The 20,613-nt window shown below is 40.7% G+C and overlaps 1 protein-coding gene across 5 annotated transcripts in view; it reads right to left on the minus strand.

Moving 5' to 3' along the window:
- Window positions 1-497: 497 nt before the first annotated feature.
- The window catches only part of sppl3 (signal peptide peptidase 3), a 91,399-nt gene continuing 71,283 nt past the window's right edge, over window positions 498-20,613 (minus strand). For all 5 annotated transcript variants that reach the window (XM_061800730.1, XM_061800727.1, XM_061800726.1 and 2 more), the window contains 10 exons: window positions 15,838-15,915; window positions 10,870-10,961; window positions 10,679-10,798; window positions 10,405-10,483; window positions 7,603-7,715; window positions 6,883-6,989; window positions 6,303-6,466; window positions 5,872-6,062; window positions 4,259-4,368; window positions 498-2,906 (listed from right to left, as the gene is read on the minus strand). In XM_061800730.1, coding sequence (XP_061656714.1) covers window positions 2,838-2,906; window positions 4,259-4,368; window positions 5,872-6,062; window positions 6,303-6,466; window positions 6,883-6,989; window positions 7,603-7,715; window positions 10,405-10,483; window positions 10,679-10,798; window positions 10,870-10,951 — 1,035 coding nt within the window. In that variant the 5' untranslated portion in view covers window positions 10,952-10,961; window positions 15,838-15,915 and the 3' untranslated portion in view covers window positions 498-2,837. The remainder of the gene's footprint in view (window positions 2,907-4,258; window positions 4,369-5,871; window positions 6,063-6,302; window positions 6,467-6,882; window positions 6,990-7,602; window positions 7,716-10,404; window positions 10,484-10,678; window positions 10,799-10,869; window positions 10,962-15,837; window positions 15,916-20,613) is intronic.

Here is a 20,613-nt window from a genome sequence, read left to right on the forward strand (position 1 = left end):
GTCTAAGCAAGTGTGTTGAAGCGATGCATCTTAACAGAGACACTCTTTGTACATCAGGGGAAGAACTCAAAGCAGGGTTTCGCTTCATGTGTTTATCTATGTGCACAAAACCAAAATGTTGTAAAATGAGATTGAAATGAACTGTTTTTTCAGATCAGTTTGTGGCATTTTTACACTTCTACTACATGCAATTAAAACATTTTTTAGGCATCCCATCAATAACGTGCATATTTTTCTGACCGGGCTTGGTTTTTATTGATTTGGTTTTCAGCGCCATAATGGCCCTGTGAAGGCAACCTTATAAAGCTACGATGTGGCCTACATTTTGACACCCCTGCTAGACCATTTAACATGTCTGTGGAGGTCTTCATCTAAAAGCATTGTACCCGCAGCCTTTTAAGCTGTCTTTGAATGCATGGCGTTCCGCTCGACTGCTGTCTGAAACCTGATCCAAATGAAGACAGAACAGCGTTTACAGTTAGTCATGTTTATTTACAGCACAATCTTGAACGAGGGAGAGAGACAATTGTGTTGCCCGTGTGTGGATAAAATGCATCCGGATTCATGTTTCACCACTACACTGTTCTTAATTTAATGAGTCACCATTTGTCTATACACAATCCATTCAGTTGCAATATTTAGAGAGCTGTGATCCTCCACTCCGTCTGAAAAGAAATTCTTGAAAAAAAAAAAGTCCACAATGATCGTCTTCAGCTATTTCTATTTAGTATATATACACACACACACACACACACGTATGTGTATATATATCTATATCTATATATAGATATATACAAACATATGTGCATTCATCTGAGATGATACGCTGTGGCGACCCCGTAAGGGACTAGTCAAAAGAAACTTTTATATATATATATATATATATATAAATCTATATTCTTTTCTTGCCATGTCCTTTGAGAGGTGATGGGTTTCTTGTTCTGACAGTTCAGATTTTAGAGAGAGTCTTCAGGTCCCAAATATTGAGCCTTTTTTTTTTTTTGCCACCCCAAGTCAAAAATGTGGCCAAACTCTCCTGTGTACATTGGGGAGGGAAGGTGAACAGGTCGAGTCCAGCTTCCCAAAAAGTTCAGCAGTAGCCCTCCAAAATGATTACACTGTACACTTAACATGCACGTCAAGAGTAAAAAATAACATAAGTACTTTGAAAAAGAAAAAAAAAAAGCAAAGCAAAAAAACTGCAACGTCCCTCAGGCTTCCTTGCCTCTTGCGGCATAAATTAGTAGAAATGAACCAACAACCACATTAAAAAAAGTGGAAAGACTTGAAAAAACAAAACAAAAAAAGGCTGGTTACAGTAAAAATATCCTACATGTTAACTTTTAGGTCTAACTTCCACTGATCAATTTCTGATCGTTAGTGATTTCCTCCCCTTAGATCTCAAACACACACACACACACACACACACACATATGCGCGTACACACATGTACATGTAACCACGCATGTAGATGTGAATCTCCCACTGACTTATCACAATAGTCAGGTCATCATCGCACTCGCTCGCTTGCTCTGTGCCAACGTTACCGTGTTTGTGGCCTTTTAACGTCCCTTTGGGATGACTTGTGCAAAAAAAAAAAAAAAAATTAAAAGATTGGGACAAAATAAAGTCTCCTGGATGAATGTAACATACCTTCAAATTGGTTCAACATTCATTTATTTGAAGAAACATCATAATATTTATATAAAAACACCGTTTACATTTCCACTTGTCTGGACTTTCCCCCCTATTTTGAAAAACATCAAAAAAAAAAAAAACATTTTAGTACATATTTTACAAAGGTTTACACAAAGGTGAGTCCGAGTAGTCCGCCCACGTGGATGCAAACCTGACTATTGTCACAGCCAGCCCGAATTAAAAGAAATTAAAAAAGCACGTCATCATTCACCCACACCCACACTTAAGAACAGGAGCAGGAAAATAACCGTCACAGAAATTGATGGAATTTCTTTTCTTTTTTCCCCCGTCACACACACAAATAAAAAGTCAACCGGCCATTGAGTTTCAACTCACCCGCTGCTCAACATGCTCTCAAACACAAACTCAAGAGATGGCAAAAATACATGTGTACACATATATACAAATGGAAGCCACGCCCGGCGGGTGTGTGTGCTTCGCTATTTAATAATTCATTGTCTTCTGTATACGCAGAGAATAAAACCCTTTCTAAATAAAATACGTTGCTGTCTGTGTGGAACCGGGAGCGAGGATAGCAGATGACCAGAGAGGAGGAGTCTGCCCACGTGTGTCTGTGTGTGTGTGTGCGCATATGCTCCCCTCCCCTCCTTCACCGCATGACCCCCTCCCGCCCACAGTGACACGCCGTGTTTGTTTGACATCCCTCTGCAGTAATATTAATAATGTCAAGAGTAATGACCACAACAATACTAAAAAAATATATATATAACACCCCCCCAATGTCTCACAACTGCAAGTCCACAAAGGGAGGGGGAAAGGGGGGGAGCTCATATGATCTGGTGTGACAAATCAATGCTGAGGAAAGACGGGAAGAAGAGGAAGTGAAACACGAGCAGGATGTACTATGATGAAGAGGAGAGGAAGATAAGTCGTGTGTTGGGGCATTTGTGATCCCCGCACACAAACACACTCACACACTTGTGTCCTTCTGAGGTGGTGGGCGGGGCTGGGGGGGTCGTGGGGAGGGAGGTGTGTTCTCCGCAGATCGGTGGAAAGCATGAACGAGTGGTGACGACATGGCCTCGATGTGAGGGCGCCCCCTCCGTCCCCCGCACTTCCATGAGAGTGGGGGTCCGCTGTCCTCCCCCTGGTGTCTGGTCGCTAATTGGCTGGGTGCATCATACCTCCAGGAAGCGAGAGCTGGGCTTGGCGTGGAAGGGCTCGGACCACATGCGTCGCAAATCCCCCTGAAAACACGTACACAATGTTTACTATCATGGTGGGCAAAGTTCGGCTCTGCTCTTTCATCTTAAGACAACACATTAACAAGAGTCTTGTTTCCTAAAACTGGCTATTTAAAGGTCAAGTGTCATGAAATGGATGATTTTTAGTATGTGATTAATGAAAAAACGGCAGCCGGTATGTACCCATTTGTTTTTTTTTCCCACCACAAAACATGATTGACGTATATGGCTTTTTGTAACTGCCGCCATAAAAATCCTCTCAAGGAATTTGTTTTGGACAAGAAGCAGGAAGTGACGTTGGAGGCAGTAGCGCGCTCAAGCGGACTTGTTTGTTTCTATTAGTTTTACTTGCATGAAGGCAGCTCGCTCTTTGTTCCTTTGTGTTAGTCAAAATGCCGGCTCGTTGCATTGCTGGATATTGCTCGAACACTCGGGAGGATGGATTTACCCTTCATTAGGTTACAAGAGACCCAGTTCGTCGTGAAAAATGGATTGCATGGGTGCAAAGGACGAGAGCTTCGTGGGTTCCAAGTGACAGGTAGGTGTGTATACAGCTACTAAAAAAATAATCGTTGTGGGCGGACCATGTAATCGGTCTCTCATAACGTAACAAAAGATCTGCGTACGTATGACAGGGGTGCTGAATGTGTCGATGTGCGCTTCGGACGGCTTTCGCGTCGTACCTCACAGACGAGCACAGCTTCGGCCGGGCTGGCTCATACATATTTCTGGGAGTCTGTCGCCACCGCGTCAAACGATCACGGCTTCGGCTGGGGTGGCTCATCGCGGCGACGAGCTGGGCCACTTTACGGCATTGTCGTCGCACGCAGCTGAGTGTGCCATTGCCGGCAGCGTTGTCCATAGCTCCCGCTGTCCATGGCGTCGTTCATAGCCGCCGCTGTCCGCGATGAACAACACCGCCGATGGCGGCGGCGATAAACAATGCCGCCGACAATGGCGCACTCAGCCACATAGTAGGGGCCACAGCGTGTTTTCAATGGCGAATGTCCGAGGTGACGTCACGGACAGTAGATGCAGCCAATATGGTGACCACTTGGATGTCGTCGAATGACACTTCTGCAACTTTGCGCATGGATGGTGCGCTCTCTGCTCATATTTATTTTTTCGTATGGACATTGAAGTGAATAATGTTACATGCATTTTTCATTTCAATATCTATTTTAGAATGTTTATAGGGATGACACTTGACCTTTAAGTGTATTTGCTCCTGGAGTACTATAGAAAATTGTGTTTCCAATTCAAACAAATAAGAGATCTAGCAGCACCGGAGATATAATGTTCGACCGCAGTTGACAATTGTGTCATAGAAGCAATCAATCAATGGGTGGAGGTACCTTCAGGTAGGCCATCGTGAGCAGAGGCAGCAGGGTGAAGGGCACCAGGTAGAGCAGAGCAGGCTGAGCAGCGCGATGGATCCTGGATGCCACGGTGGCCGTCAAAAGACCTGGCCACACGAAAACGTTTCAAAAGGAGACATAGTGCATCGTGAAGATCATACTTTTCAATTATATAGTTGGATATATGGAGCGCCTACGCAGCCATCAACTTCGAAATTAAGCCACCAAATTCATCTTTGGTTATGTGCCTTTTGGATTCATTGCCGTGTCATTTTCAGCTAGTTCTGGACTTGTCATCTGGTGTCATGTAAATTATACAAGCAACCCCACAGTGAGTTTCTCCACCCATGGCGTGACCTGAGCTAGGGTGACTGGAGATCCCAAACTACTTTCAAACCTTGACTGGAGTCCACACACCAGACCACATTGTCTCAAACACTATCATGCAGTTAACACCCACATTTCCCACGGATACAACGCCCTTGCGCTCGTGTCAAAACCACAATGGAAGCGGCGGTGCAATGAGTTTTGTTGGATGCACAAATTAGCGCTAGCTTTTGCTCAAGGCCGAATGATTGTGCGATGAAGTGTTGGGGTATCTGTTTTTGGGGACCCAGCGGCGACAGAAGATCTGCCAGGCCACTGAGTAACAAGGAAGAGGATATAAGAGCCGCTGTTATGCATAGACTGGACGACTCCATATTGGCCTTTTGACAGGCCAAGCAGTTAATGGGGGGAGGGCTGGCTCGGAAATGGGCTGATTTCAACAAGACATGAAATAGGATGGAGGTACGGTAGCTCAGCTGGTAAAGCGTTGCCCTCACAGTTCTGAGGACCCGGGTTCAATGCCAGCCCCACCTGTGTGGGGTTTGCATGTTCTCCCCGTGCCTATGTGGGTTTTCTCTGGGCACTCCAGTTTCCTCCCATATCCCCAAAACATTAATTGCCCCTAGGTGTGATTGTGACTGTTATCTGTCTCTATGTGCCCTGTGATTGGCCGATGTACCCTGCCTCCTGCCCGATGACAGCTGGGATAGGCTCCAAGCACTCCCCGCGACCCTCATGAAGATAAGCGGAAAAGAAAATGGATGGACGGAAGAATGAAATAGGGTCCTGTAATTCTTAATCCCAGGAGTATTCAAAAGCATGTCACAGGACCTGTGGAAAGTGGTTTACAATGTGGAAAAAAATGGATGCGCGTCCTTTAAATCAAATACATTGGTCGAATCATCTTAGAGGCGGAATAGAGGTAGAAGACGTGTGAACAGAAATTTCGTAATGCTGGGAAAAGAGCATGAACTTGAACACGGGTTGTATAAAAACCACTGTTGCAGAGTGTATGTTTTATGACATGCAAGTGATTATCTGTGTAAGTGATACAGTATTGTTTGTTTCACTGGGTGCTGTGTAAAATTCCGGATCATCTCCGATGACTCTGTGACAGTTATTCTGTGTTGTATCTTACATGCTTCCCTTCCCACGATGTGTGTGTGAACATGTTGTGCGTGGGGACGCTCAAGTGTTAGTAATTGGTCTCGGAACACGCTTAATCAACAGAGTCCATGCAAGTCGTTTAAATCCATCTACACGCCCATCGATCACTCACTTACCCACAAAGTATCCGATGAGAGTGCAGTGGAAATAGGAAACCCGCTGCATGCGTCCCGGGATGTTCCCGGGCCCCGAGGCCTCCCCGCTGGCTTGCTTCTTGTAGTTGTCATAACGCAGGACAAAGCACAAAAGCAGCCCGGGCATCACAATGTCTCCGATTCCCAGCATTGAGAAGTGACTTCCTGTGGAGCTGTGACATAGGAGGGACAACGGCCATGTTTAGAATGTTAAAACTACTCTCAAATATCTTGTCGTTGTGTGCAAATAAAGGACAAAGACACTAATTTGGTGGAGAAATGTACTTTAACAGCTCAGTGAGACTTTAATGCTCATTGGAGCGGGAAATTAAAAGTCACATGGAGAGACAGGAGGAGAAAAATGAATTCAATACAAAAAAAAAGCGACTGAAGGAATACAACGTCATTCCCACCTAGGAAAGACCAGTTTTCCGGGTAAGGAAAGGCGGGGGACATCACGGCCCATCCCTGGTCCCAGGTGCAGCTTCCTGGACAGGACGTCAATGGGATTTTCAGCAGGTTGTGTGGCAACTTTAACCATCACATTGCTGTTGAAGATGTAGGCTGAGAAGAACACCTGAAGGGAAAGTGAGGCATCAGCACATTGTTGTTAATCACTTGCGTATGTTAAAGTGCAGCAGCAGAGACTTATTTAGGGCCCAAATGTCTTATTTTATTGAAGATAACACCCCCCCCCCCACCTCCTCCATGATCAGAACAACCCCTGTTTATTAAAGCAGGAGATGGGAGACTTATTGTTTCGTTTCTGTTGGTTATTGTTCAATAATCAACAAGCTCTATGACAGTGGCAATAATCACAGCGACAAACACCAAAGTTAATACCACACCAGCCACAGCAGAATGTTTTTGTTCAAACTAATGTGGAAGAAAGTGAGCTCATGACAATGAGCTGGTCCTCAAGTCTCTTTGCTGGCAGCACTGTGTGTGTGAGTGTTAAGTGTGTGTCAGCATCTATGCTGGTGATGTCCTTACCCAGAACACGTCATAGATGAGCAGCCCTGACAGCAGCAGACACGACACCTTCAAACTGGGGAGCCGCACAAAGGCTATCATGGCCACGCATAAGCCCATTGCCAATGCTACAGGGAGGGAAAACCACAAGATACATTGCAAGCACACTTAAAAATATGAAGTAATGAATTTTTTATTATACAGGGCTAATTATGAAAACGTTTAAATGGCAGTATGACCTTATATGATGTCATCCAGACTTCTAATAGAAATGGCCATTTGCGTGGATCTACGTGCTCAATTAGGGAATTTATAAAGGGGCTGGAGAATGCCCTGATTCCCTGGTTACCCATTGCTAATGCCACGTTGTCCTCTATACAAAGGTAACTAGCTAGACTGTAAAAAAATAATGGCTATGCTGATTGTAGACAAGTATTCAGCTCTTGTACAATTTATATTCTGGGCTGGGAACAGTTCCACTGTGTCAAAAGCAAAGACGTTTCTTCATTTCCGTGCATAATCACGCCAACTAAAGAACCATTAATCAGCAAATGTTTATCAAAACTATGTATTTTTTGCTTGGTGAAGGTAAAAATAATTAAATCAAAGAGCAAAGATATACAATAGTGCATTCTTCATGCTAATTGTTAAAGAAACCCAAATTGCAGTGATCAAGCTGGTAGCCATTTTGCATCTTGGCAAGCACTGCGTAAACTTGGTTGTGGTGACAGGGTGACGCACCGTCCATGAGGAGCCAGTGTCCAGTCAGCACCCAGATGAGCACCAACATGACAGAGAGGGAGAAGGACAGGAGCTCGGCCAGAGTGAAGCGTCCGCAGCAGCCAAATGAAATCCTGCAATCGGATGAAGAAGAGACAATAGTAGCGACATACACAATTTTTTTCATTCCTACAGATCACTAAATAAACGTGAAAATATGTGAACAGGCCCATCTTAACAATGATTATGCAAGTAGTTTGGGATCTGTATGAGTAATCCATTGGTTGCATAGTTGAGTGAGTTGTTGCCACTCCTTGTGGTTCACCACTGTCATGAAACAGCTGCAATGTCCAGAGTAGACAATGCTAAACTTAACCTTTAGAAGACTGGATGGGGAGCAACTTGATTTTTTTTTTTTTAAACTGAGCAGATTAATTTCTGCACTGTCACAGGCGTGAAAAAAAATAATCCATCCATTTTTCTTCCACTTATCTCAAGTTTATTATAACCACAAAAACTAATGGTAGATTTTTCCAAGTCCATAAATTATTTCTCCAAATCACCACAGTAAAACAGGCCTAAAACAATGAGAGTATCAAGGTTTAAGACCACGTTGTCATAAAATAACTACAGCATTTCCCCGGTAACCTCCATAATAACCTCCATAATAACCTACAATCTATTCAAAACCGTGCTGTAATTATTTGAAGAAATATGCGCTGCGCTTCAAAGACCCCTGAGAGAAAAACAGGCTTTGGCAGTAGGTGGCTTTAATTAACAGTTTCTCATTATCAGGCATCTTTACAGAAAACACACACACACGGGCCGGGAAGCAGACATGGCATCTGTAAAGCTGAAATTTACAGAGCAGTAGAAAGCGAGTGTGCTACAAATTAGACATATAGTAATATGTGTGGTGGAAGTAAAGCCATACATAATACATTTAAAAAAAATTTTGGGGCGCTGCCAGGTTGGCATTGGAAATTAGAGTATGTTCTTATTTGCCTTACTTGGATAAATATAGGTTACATAAAAATTGGAGTTACAGATGAGGAGGAAGCAAGTTGAATTATGGGCTAAGTCACACCAGACAGGATGTGTGCAGTTTGATTGTGATAAATAAGACTGAGCATTGAGTCTATTTAAATGACCTGTTCTTTTAATGTATATACTTATGTACTTAACTGTTCAAAAATATATATAATTTACAACAAATAATGTATCTTTGTTCATATATTTATGCCGGTGAGGCACAGTGACAGGGACACTTCTAGATGGTCTTGAGTAAAAATTAATTACCTACTTTTTGTGACCTTTTTCTTGATTGGTGTACCGTGAGATTTTTCAATTATAAAATATATTGGCCCCGCCACATGGTTTTAATGTGACCCGCGGAGGCAAATCATGTGTGTCAACATCCATGATTCTTGTGAAAATCTGTACCAACATTTCAAATTGTCATATCATAAATGATAAGGTATTATAAGCATTTTTGTGTTTCCAAACATGAACAATAGTTGGAAAAAAAAACATCATTACCCTATCCTTGACTTCTGATTCTAAAAGTAGTTAATACATTTCGCGTGTACCTAAATATGATGAGGCAATTATATTTTTACAGTTTCAGGGTCATAATAGCCCTTTTGAGGGAAACCATAACTACAACGTGGCCTGTGACAAAAATGAGTTTGGTATACATGTACACTTCTGAGGTTGCTGGAACTACATTCATTACACAGTTATTCATACGAATGCTGCAAATAATGATTATTTTTGGAATAGATTATATCCATCTGTAATATTCTTAGCCACTTGTCCTCACAAGCGTCAGGGGGAGTGCTGGAGCCTATCCCAGCTGTCAATGGGCAGGAGGCAGGGTACACCCTGAACTGGTTGCCAGCAAATCGCAGGGCACATCGAGACAGAACACAGTTGCACTCACAATCACACCTAGGGGCAATTTAGTGTCCAATTAATGTTGCATGTTTTTGGCATAGGGAGGAAACCGGACTGCCCAGAGGAAACCCAGGCAGGCACGGGGATATCCAATATGCAAACTCCACACAGGCGGGTCCAGGTTTGAACCCGGGTCCTCAGAACTTTGAGGACAACACTTTCCAGCTGAGTCACCGTCCCGCCACAATAGATTATATTGACTTTTTTTTTTTTCCCCTTAAGATGATTATGTTTGAGTTACCCGTTCAATCTGTAATGTCAGAAAATTGGTAAAAATGATGACCATCGTTTACTATATTGATAGTACATGTTTCCAAATGTCAAATTTTGATTGAACAAAAGACAACCAGTCTACTTTGAAGAACGACTGCAAGAGTCAGATAATAGTGACTGTTTATAGGTTGAAATCAAAGGATTTGGACAATTTTAAGTTTAAACAATCGCACCTTTATGATTTATCGATATGAAAGGCAGTTAATTTGATGAGGGATTAATTGTCGATTAATTATGGCATCTCTACAACAATATAATGATAAATAAAATAAACATTGCAGCACAGCATTATACTGTATAGTTATCTTCTGGCATAGAGTCAAGATGGGAAACCAGAAACCCGTTGGTACATTTTTCTGCACCATCAATTTGAAATCTCCTCTTTTGAACAAAGACACACAGACACACAAAAATAAGTTCTGATTCATCAATTAAAAAAAAAAAAAAAACAACAACAGATTAATCGATTGTTAAAGTACACATTATCACTGCCCTACTCCAGTCTTTTACTATAAGACCAGTATGAAGAGCTGATGATCGATCAAGAACGGACACACACGCACACAGACACGCACACAGAGAAAATCATCTTACTTGTTCTGTGGGGAGCAGGGCCTCGTCAGATACTGGCACATTGGCAACAAGAGGAAAGCGAAAGCAATTGTAGCGAGCACTGAGGAAAGGGAAGAGACAGCACAGAACAGCAATGAGATACAGTCAGCTCATTCTCGTCCTTTTTTTTGTGTCCGGTTCACGGAGCAGCTAATGATCTTTGCATTTCCATCAGCAGAGCACAAAAAAAGAGACTACTGTGTGTGTGAGCTGTAGAGCCCTCATTTGCTGTGGTTTTGTGCTGTGCGGTGCTTACCTGCCGTGCAGATGGTGAATACCACCTGGACCGAGTCAAAGAAGAAGAACATGACTAGCAGAGACACGGAGGCTCCTATGGGTAGAAACAGTGCTTGCGTCGAGTCAATAGTCTGAATACCTGCAACACAAAACTGTCTGTTTTCATGGAGGCCCACACAAACAGTGCAAAGATGTGAAGACCACACTCACTGTTGTTTGTGTTGGTGTTGTTGAAGGAGCCCGTTGCGGTGGGATTGCCATCTTTGTCCTTCTCTTGGTTCTCACAGTCCATGTTTAATGACCTGCAGTGGGGACGAGAGCACAGTGCGGTAATCACAGCTTTACAGCCTTCTTTTACATTTCAGCACTCAATTTAATTGGGGCAAATTACTGACACCTAAGGTCTGAAATGTAATTTGATTTGTTAGCTGCTGCAGTAAATGATAAGGCCCACAATTATTTTTTTATGATAATATGTATTTTTGATTTTCAATCTGTATAGTTATTATTAGTAGTGTTATTATAATTTCCTCTCGTCTCTCTAATAAATTGTTTTTTTTCACTCTGGGATATGGAACCCCCTGGGTCTGAAATAAAGAATAGAAAGAGCTGCAAGACTAGCCTGACTGATATGGAGCCATCTATTCAGTTTATAACCCCAAACTGAACGAAAATGCTCCACATAAAAACCTCAATCGCAATAAATAGGCCAAATTTGAATGAAATTTCATTCGATTTCACAGGGGTGGAATATTACTTTTGGTGAACCAATCAGAACTAAATGTTTGGCATGTATAGTATCATTCAGAATAGAGGCAGGAACAGTTCTATCTGTGCATGCGTCATCTCGACGTAAATGCGTAGTGATGTCATCTTTAACCCATTTAGTGGGACATCATGACTTTCACACATTATATCCTTCAGTATATCAAAATATTTAAGTATTTTAATCTGAAGCCATAATTTGGTATCAGGAGAGGATAACTCATCAGTCAAAGTAAGCACGGAGTTATTTCCCTTTCCTTCCTGATCCAACATGGCTGCATCAAGTTATCATATTACTTAACCATAAACGAAAAAGAAGTGTTATTTGCTTGATTGTGGCCTCTTAGGGGACTTTTATCTCAATAAGGCAAAAATATTGCCACCCTGCCCATGAATGGGTTAAAGCACAGCATAGACTATTGGCTCCCGACGGCCCATGTTTTTAGTAAATTGTTTTTTTAGCATTTCTTTAAGGTAGTAATCCATCTATCCATCCATCCATCCATTTTATTAGCCGCTTATTCTCAAGAGGATCGCAGGAGTGCTGGAGCTTATCCCAGCTGTCAACGGGCAGGAGGCGGGGTACACCTTGAAGTGGTTGCCAGCCAATCACAGGGCACTTCGAGACAAACAGCCGCAATCACAATCACACCTCGGGGCAATTTAGATTGTCCAATTAATATTGCATGTTTTTGGGATGTGGGAGGAAACTGGAGTGCCTGGAGGAAACCCATGCGGGCACGGCGAGAACATGCAAACGCCACACAGGCGGGTCCGGTAATGAACCCGGGACCTCAGAACTGTGATGCCAATGCTTACCAGCTGATCCACCGTGCTCCCTTCAGTAATTTAAAAAAAAAAAAAATCCTAACTACTATGCCCATCAGACGATGGAACTCCATGTTGAGAAATGACGTGATGTTCAAGCCTAAGTGCGTAAGTCACACAGCTGCTTCCCAAAGCATCTCTGTTGTGTGAATCTATGTGCTGCACATAGAGCAAGGTTGTGGAATATTGGATGGAACAAACACTAGGAAGAGCTTCTTACACTGACTGCCCCTCCAGCCCAGTGGCACCAAATGACACAAGCGCCCTTCTTTAATGACTCAGTGTGTAATCTGGACACTGCCGCACAACAAAGTCAATAATTTAGCGAGTCTGGAAAAACTATCACATCCATTTGATTTATTAAACAACAGGTTAACAAGTTAAGTAATTCTTGTGCTAGGTCTAACTAATCAAGTATTATTTATATTATATTACTAGTACAATTTCAATGCTTACATACATGCAGACGGCATGTTTTGACTCCCGGTCAGTGCTACAATTGCAAGCCACTGCTAGTCTCAATTCCATGTGTTTTTGGGAAAAAAAAAAAAGTTTTAAACAAATCAGGTGAGTTACTCACTTCAGTGTACCTGACATAAAAAGACGAAAGATGCAACATACCGAAAACGGTCCAGTTATTCTGGGAATTGCTATGATACGCTGTGATCTATTAACTGGCTTGAAAAAGCTCCATGTAGGTCAGAAGGGTTCCAGGATTTGTATCACAAAAGATATACTTCAAATCCAAATTACAAGTTTACCCCTTTAAATTATTCCCCATGAGTCTAACGCACTGTCCCAATCACACCCTTCAAATAAACTTCAGAGTCACTGAACACGTGAGCATTAAAATCCCCCAGCAGAGCGAGGGAGACCCCAGCAGAAGTCGTCAGCTTCTCCAAGGACTCTAAAAGGGAGCGTGCAGCGAGCTGCTGTTTGATGCAAAGACAAAAATAAAAATTCTATATCAATGCCTCACACCTGAAGGCAGAGGAAGGCTATCCTCTTATCCCCCGGGGTAAAATCTACTACAAGCACCAACTCTATCTTTCCCACTTCAACTCAAAAGCATTCAGACTGTACCTTTCCGAGATGAGTACTATTTCTAGTTTTATGAAAAAATTCAGTTTTGAAAAGGAACGCAAACTGGAAGGCAGAAATGAACTAGGGACAGAATGTAAGTTTTATGTCCCCTTCTGATGATCTACACCAGGGGTGCTCAATGGGTTGGTAATGATCGAACAACCTATCGCCAAGGCAGTTTTGGTCGATCACATAACAATGTGCCCCCACACCCCAAAAAAGATGTCAGCCTATCATCTATCTTGCCGCTTGATTCGGGTGTGGCCAATATGTCGATAGCACGCAGAAAGGCGAGTTCCAGCAAGCTGGCCTCCTGTTTACCTGTTGCTTTTCCCATGGCAGCCGAGGCGATGGGGTAAAAAAAAAAAAAAAAAAAGTTTGGGCACCCCTGATCTACACAAATCATTTTCTTTGCAACGCTTGCAATTATGCTGCAGGTGGCGTTAGACTGGTTTGCATTGCTGGTGTTTGTAGAGGCTTGAGTCGATACAAAGCAGATGAACACAGTCTATCTGAATGTTGGATTGATTGTGTGCTCCATGACTAATGAGAGTGCAAAACCTGAATTCGGTGTGCGAGTCCAAACTTGGCGATACCATCTGGATGCCATTGAGGCCACTGTAAATTAGTGCCTTGTCTGTGTTTTTCTAATGCAACTAAATCCATCAAAACAGCATTACAGCTCTGGGCCGGTTGTGCTCGTAATGTAGCAAAATCATGTTACAACTACGGCACTGGATGCAGGCTGGCAGTGTAAAAGCATCCCAAACAGCTGTATGAGCAGTGCAACTGTCATTTTAACAGAAAATGTACATTTATTGAAGTCCATAAATCATTTTCATAATGCAGTGGCAAAACGACAGTAAGTCGTAGTTACGTAAATTCCTCTAAATCATAGAAGCTGTGTGTCACTGAACACAATTACTTACAAGGCTGATGTGAACGGACTCTCATTTACTCCACATACTATGTGAAAGGTCATTGTGTTGCATGACAACTAAAATCATTTCTCTAATGGGAAAAAATGGTGACACACTTCTGAATAGAATACTGATAAAGGAGCAACAACATACAGTAATTTGGCATGAAAGGTAGCGGTATGATTATGATGTTGCACTAACATGTAATACAGTACAAGGAAGTCATTGCCATGGGAATCCCAGATCAGATGCTCTCCAGGGTCTACACCGTTAATAAGAGTTTGGCGCACTAAATTGATCAGACAATGTTTATTCCAAGAAATTATGAATATACCAGTAGCTTCAAATCACAATTCACAGACAGCCCTGTAACAAACAACTAAAAACAATTAAAAACTGCAAGTCCCAAGTGCTCAGTTTCAATTCAATGGCTTCATACATTGGCTTTTTAGACTTCCATATACATTTCAGGTGACAAATAACCATTATGCTTACATTAATCTAACACATACAATGACTTAGATGGGCAAATGCCCAAATTGCATGCAATCCCACAAGTGTAAAAAATTACAACACAGAATTTTAATGAAGAATAAAAAAATTAAAACATGACACATTACATAATGTTTAGCCAGGCCCGACTCTCCCCATTGACTAAAATTCACATTGTCCACTTGCTGCCATCTACAATTGTCTTGCTTATTTTATGATGGACAAAAAAGGTTTGTAACTATGACATATTTTTATAATAAATTCCTCTATCAATTAATTGGATAAAACATCCTGCATCAAAATTAATTTTTCATGGGTTTTCTTCAGGTACTCTGTTATTTGAAGACTCTAAATTGCCTGTAAGTGCGAATGTGAGTTCGAATAGTTGCTTGTTTGTACCGTATGTGCCCTGTAATTGGTTGGGTCTACCCCGCCTCTCGCTCGGAGATAGCTGGGATTAGGTCCACCATGCCTGTGACCCTAGTGAGGATCAGCGGTGTGGAAGATGAACGAGTTTATTTTTCAAATAATTTTTATGACTGTTTATTCACCAATAATTGTTGTTAATATGGTATTATTTAATGATTAAAACCACCATTAAGCAACATCAGGTTATTCATACAACTTACAAATAACGCTTTTCTTTTTAAATGTGAGATTAAATTGACCATTTTTTACCACAAGGTGATTATGACACAATTACTGGTTTGGTCTGTAACGTATCAAAAATAGGGGAAGATGTTGGTAATTATTTTCCAAAGTAAAAACAGATGTTTGCAAGTCTTATTTTGATTAAACACAGAAAATCCATCTGCTTTCATGGAGGACTAGAGAAATTTGAGTATTTATTGCAGAGAGAGGGAAATCTGAGGATTTGGATAATTTTAAGTTAATAACTCTCAACAATGAAGCTATGACGAAAATAATTATGGAATGCATTGATTAGTTAATTAATTGCAGTGCCTCCACCATTGTGAGAAAAAACAGTTGTGTAACTTTGAACCATGCAGTGTAAATCCCAAGTGAAGTCGATGTGTGTTTGGAGAAATGCAGACACATTTTGACAAATGATCTGATATTTGAAACTCACCTGAAGCTTCCATAAACTATGAGAAGGATGGAGATGAGGAAGGTGGAGACCTGGCTGGAGTCGACTAAAGAGTACGCCCTGAAGAGAAGAAAACAAAAAATTAATAAAAATGATAACTAAAAAACTGACGTGATTTATTGTCCCTGTTGATTAAGAGTACAATGAATGAGATACAAACAAAGAAAAGTTTCAGAGGAATGCCTCAAAAGTGTTGAAATTTTGAGTTCCAGAAACATTTTCTCAAACAATAACATAAAAACACATTCCTACGAGTAGAACTAATTACACAACCTAAATATTTCAGGCATCTAGCACCACAAACTAATGGTGTTCCAGCATAGCTGATCTACTGTAATGTGGAAATGTACAATTATGAGTGCAGTAAAGGATTTTGATTTTGCACTGCAAAAAAAAAACAGCTATCTGAAGATACAGGAACATCGTACTTGTAAAGTATATATAGCTCAAGTGTTGAATGGTGGTGGGAAAGCTCAATTTGACTGCTGAACTATTAATAGCACAGTAACTCAATCTTCAGATGACCAGATTATCCCAAACATTCCATAAAAGTGGCAAGATATTAAATACACAGTGCATTCCTGCAAACTATAAAATGTTGAAATATGGATAAATATCCTACTCACATGAGAGTACTGGCCTTATAATCAAGCACAAGCAGTAAGTGGAAATTGTCAGAGAGTAAAATAAGACTACCAAGGGACCCAGGAATAGAAAATCAATTCAGTACAATTAATAACAATAAGTTCAAAATGGGATAATTTTAGTTTTCAGGCAAATTGTGACAAGTACAACCTAAGGGCTAATTATTTCCATGACTGTAAAAAAGTAGAAAGCTTTTGTCATTTTACATTTGTTTATTATGCATCACTTATTCTGATTAAAGTAGAACTTTGTACGGAAATCTTTTTACAGTTTGTTGAAAACTAGTACAATAAAATACTGTTTTTCCTAACATGAGGAAGAATCGTAATTAATGATGATAAATTAGGATTTTCGTTTTAGTCACCATTTCGGCCCTAAAACTCATTTGTAAAATGGATGTGGACCGGCACCTGGTAGGTGAGTTAAAATAAGTGTTTTAAAAATATTAGTCTGTTTTATTGATGAGTGACAACTTCTTTTTGAGGAGGGTAGGGTGGGTGGTGAGTTAAGTTGTGCGCTGGCATAAAACCCCCATTTCCCCATTCACAAAAGCTTGTCACCCATCCTCAGGCACAATGCACAAGAGAGTGCGTGACAAGGTTAAAGCATTATTGCAATCAATCAATCAATAGGCTCCTGTCAGTAAATAAAAAAACTTGTTTGGCAGTGAACAGACCCAAGACTGCTTTTTAAAAGATCCCAAAGGGATGGATTGCACTTGAATTTGAACTTGAAAGCAGCCAAACAGTCAAAAGTTAAGCATTTTACCCCAATTTTATCCTACCACTCAACATAGTAGCAACACCAATCCTTAAAGGATGACAATCAATAAGTAGCTCATACGGGACTGGTGACATTACACTAAAACACTTTTCTGCAATACTGAACAATGGAGGACGATAAACTGCAGTATCAAGAACAAACAAAAAAAAACATTGATGCATATTAAAAAAAAAAAAATCTAAAACTTACCAAGCATCCACTCTATTGTCATACACCTAAGAGCCCCTAGCGGGGATATTTGCAAGGCATCCAGGGAATGCTATAACATACTGTGACGCATGAACAAGTGTTCTGATGCTCTGGTCATTTAATTCTTTGGGATCTTGGCTGGGTGACAGCATCTCCCTACATTCACATAGAGCCTTTGTGGGAATTGAGAGCTCTTGTGCAGATATTACACTGACAGTGTCAAATGAAAGCACAATGTTTCTTCCTTCAAATGCTGCCTTGTGCTAATGCAAGGACTTTCCTTTCAGATCAACTTCCATGAGTGTGAACGTGGGAAAGGGGCTTAAATCAGATCCACCGTGTTGATTGAAATGTTGAGTGTTTTGACATAGCCTGGACCTGACCCACAACCTCCTAATGCAGGCCTGTTGCTAGGGAAATAGACAAGGCTGCTATTGTGGCTCACTGTTTTCTGACCGAGATGCTGACCTGCCAGTCGCCCGTCAAACTCATTCTCCTGGGGTGAGGAATGCAGTAGTGGACGTAAAGCCGCTATGTCCCACATTCCATTATCATTGCACTTCATAGAGTGTATGCATCACCACCGTATCCTTTTTCTGAGATAGTTTCTTTGGCAACCTTTTCATTCTCAGTGGACATTTTACTTTCCCTAAAATCCTCTGAGGGCCATACTAAATCAATAACAAAGCAATGCAATAACCTAACAAATATATTACATATTATGACCCCTTGTTTTATTTTCATAATAGTCCCTGTGAGGTTTTGGCTTTAGAATTGTATGATGGTTTAAACAAAACACTCATTCCCCAACACTACTCTATAACACATAGTGCTAAATTCCAGGATATAAGCTCTTAGAACTCAGAACACAAACAGAATTACATTAAAATACTACGTTTTTTGAAATACTAGCTCAGCAAGACGATGTAAAAAGGCCAAAAATAACAACCCAATTGCACATGGATTTCTTGTATGTTATTGAGACAACTTGCATCCATAAATTCCCTTTACATCACATTACGATGCTTGTCCATTTGCAATTTAAATGCATGCAATATTTGATCACATACAGAACGAGAGCTGTATAACTGTCAACAATTCAGCCTTTATTAATGCAACAAGAAGCTTAATAATGCAGAGACCTTTTCCAATGCCAAACAAGAAAACATTTGTTAACATGCTCTGTTGTTTAGACAATGGTGGTATGAAATATGCAAACTCGGGTCCAACATACTAAAAGATAATTTTTAATATTTTGCCTCTGACGTTGCCAAATAAGGGAACAATTTTATCATACATCCTGAAACCGCAGACTGTCTTGATTTTTCTTTTACTTTTACACCCACACTTCAAAAGAAGAGAGGCTTCAACAAGGGGTCTTAAGACAAGAACATGAGGACAGAAAGACTATACATATCAATTACCATTATGGTTTTGTTGTTCCACTAGAATAATGATCTGAAGAAGCAGCTTTGCGAAACATGATCCTTACATTGTATCGTTTTGAGGTTTTACAATCAGTGCTTCATTTATTTTTACACTGACCACCACATAAAATAAGTTAATGAAAACATTGCCTGTAAATGTTTTCATGGGTTTTATGATGAGAGCATTTTGATTGCAGAATGGATACATTCTGTCCAGCAAGAAAGACATCCTAAGAAAAAAATATTAAATTGGAGATTAAAAAAAAAAATGTTCTGCCATCAATCTCGTCCTTCAAGACAGAAATGTCACGTGATCAAATGCAAGCTAACAAAAACAAAGAAACAGCAACAACCGGGAAACAAAAGTTAGCACAGAAATCACATAAGGAGATAATGATTGTGGCCCGTTTTTTTTTTCTCTTACAAAAATATCCCTAGCTAAAAGAAAAGAACATGAAAAAAAGTTGGCTGAGATGTTAAATGAGCACTTTCAGGCTTCCCACAGTACCACGAGTTGGTCCTCAATTTCTGAGGTCCACTAGACTTTGTGTACGGGGTTTGGCGTAACCATGTTATTTTACTGGTATGTTTTTATTTTGATGGCCTGACTGATTCGCTGGTGGATATGTTGTGCTGATGTTTTCTGATGTTTCCCCAAGTGTTGCCAAAGAGACGAAAGGCAGGAGAGTTGGGAAAAAACAAATTGTGATATTGTCAGAGAAATGCTTTGTAAAATGCAGCTGTAAAAAGAACCCACTGATGCAAAAGCATTTTTTTTTTTAATTTACTGCCGCACCCTTGTTCATGAGTCAGGTAACTTCATGATTGGCTACATTCTGTTTCAAGTCACAATTCACAGATCCGTGACACAGAAGCAGTTGGCTTTCCCCAGACACAGACTTTTGGTCATTAATATTGAAAACATTTAATATTTGAGATCGTTGGCCCCAATTATCGGGACAAATTCACTCTTAAACAGGGCTGCACGATATTGGAAAAAAATAGGTATGATTTTTTTTCTTAACCCTTTCCGGGCAAGGGTTGCAAATTTGGAACAGGTTTAATATAATCGAAAATTTTAAGTCCAGAGTATCGTTTTCTGAAAGTATCAGATTTTTCTCTCTTCAAAATTTTATTTGGTCCATAGAGGGTTTATTTTTTTTTCTTCAATTTTTTTCAAACAGACACTGTTGCATGGTCGCTGTTGTTGATTTGTTCCTTGTTACGGAAAGCAAAATGAAACTTTTTACCAGAAATTACCATAAAACATTAAAGAAATGAATGTAATAGTTAACTTTCCCAAGTTTCCCCACTTGTGTGCATCTACGGCGCAAATGCCATTCTACCAGTGGCTTTCTGCATTGTGAGTGGCATGGTGGGTGTTACCACAAAAATGAAAATGCATAGATTCCAGAAAAAAACTTCTATTGTATTTATTGAACTATAACCGCTCTACTCTTCCTCTGATTGGCTTACACCAACTCAGGACACACATACTTATGGTACGTTGGGAAGCAGCCTCTGTACTCTCTGGACCAGTCGGAAACTGAGTGTTGGTGGAGTGTTTTGTTCGGTTATTCAGAGCCCCACACTTCAGGAGCAAACTCCTGCCACTATGACTCAGGAGATAGAGCTTGGAAGCGTCATAGTATGTGTGAAAGCTGTTCAAGCAAGGCAGTCGCTCATAAATTCAAAGAAACGGAGTGAGCTCTGC

This window comes from Syngnathoides biaculeatus, chromosome 17, assembly GCF_019802595.1.
Source record: "Syngnathoides biaculeatus isolate LvHL_M chromosome 17, ASM1980259v1, whole genome shotgun sequence".
Lineage (NCBI taxonomy): Eukaryota > Metazoa > Chordata > Actinopteri > Syngnathiformes > Syngnathidae > Syngnathoides > Syngnathoides biaculeatus.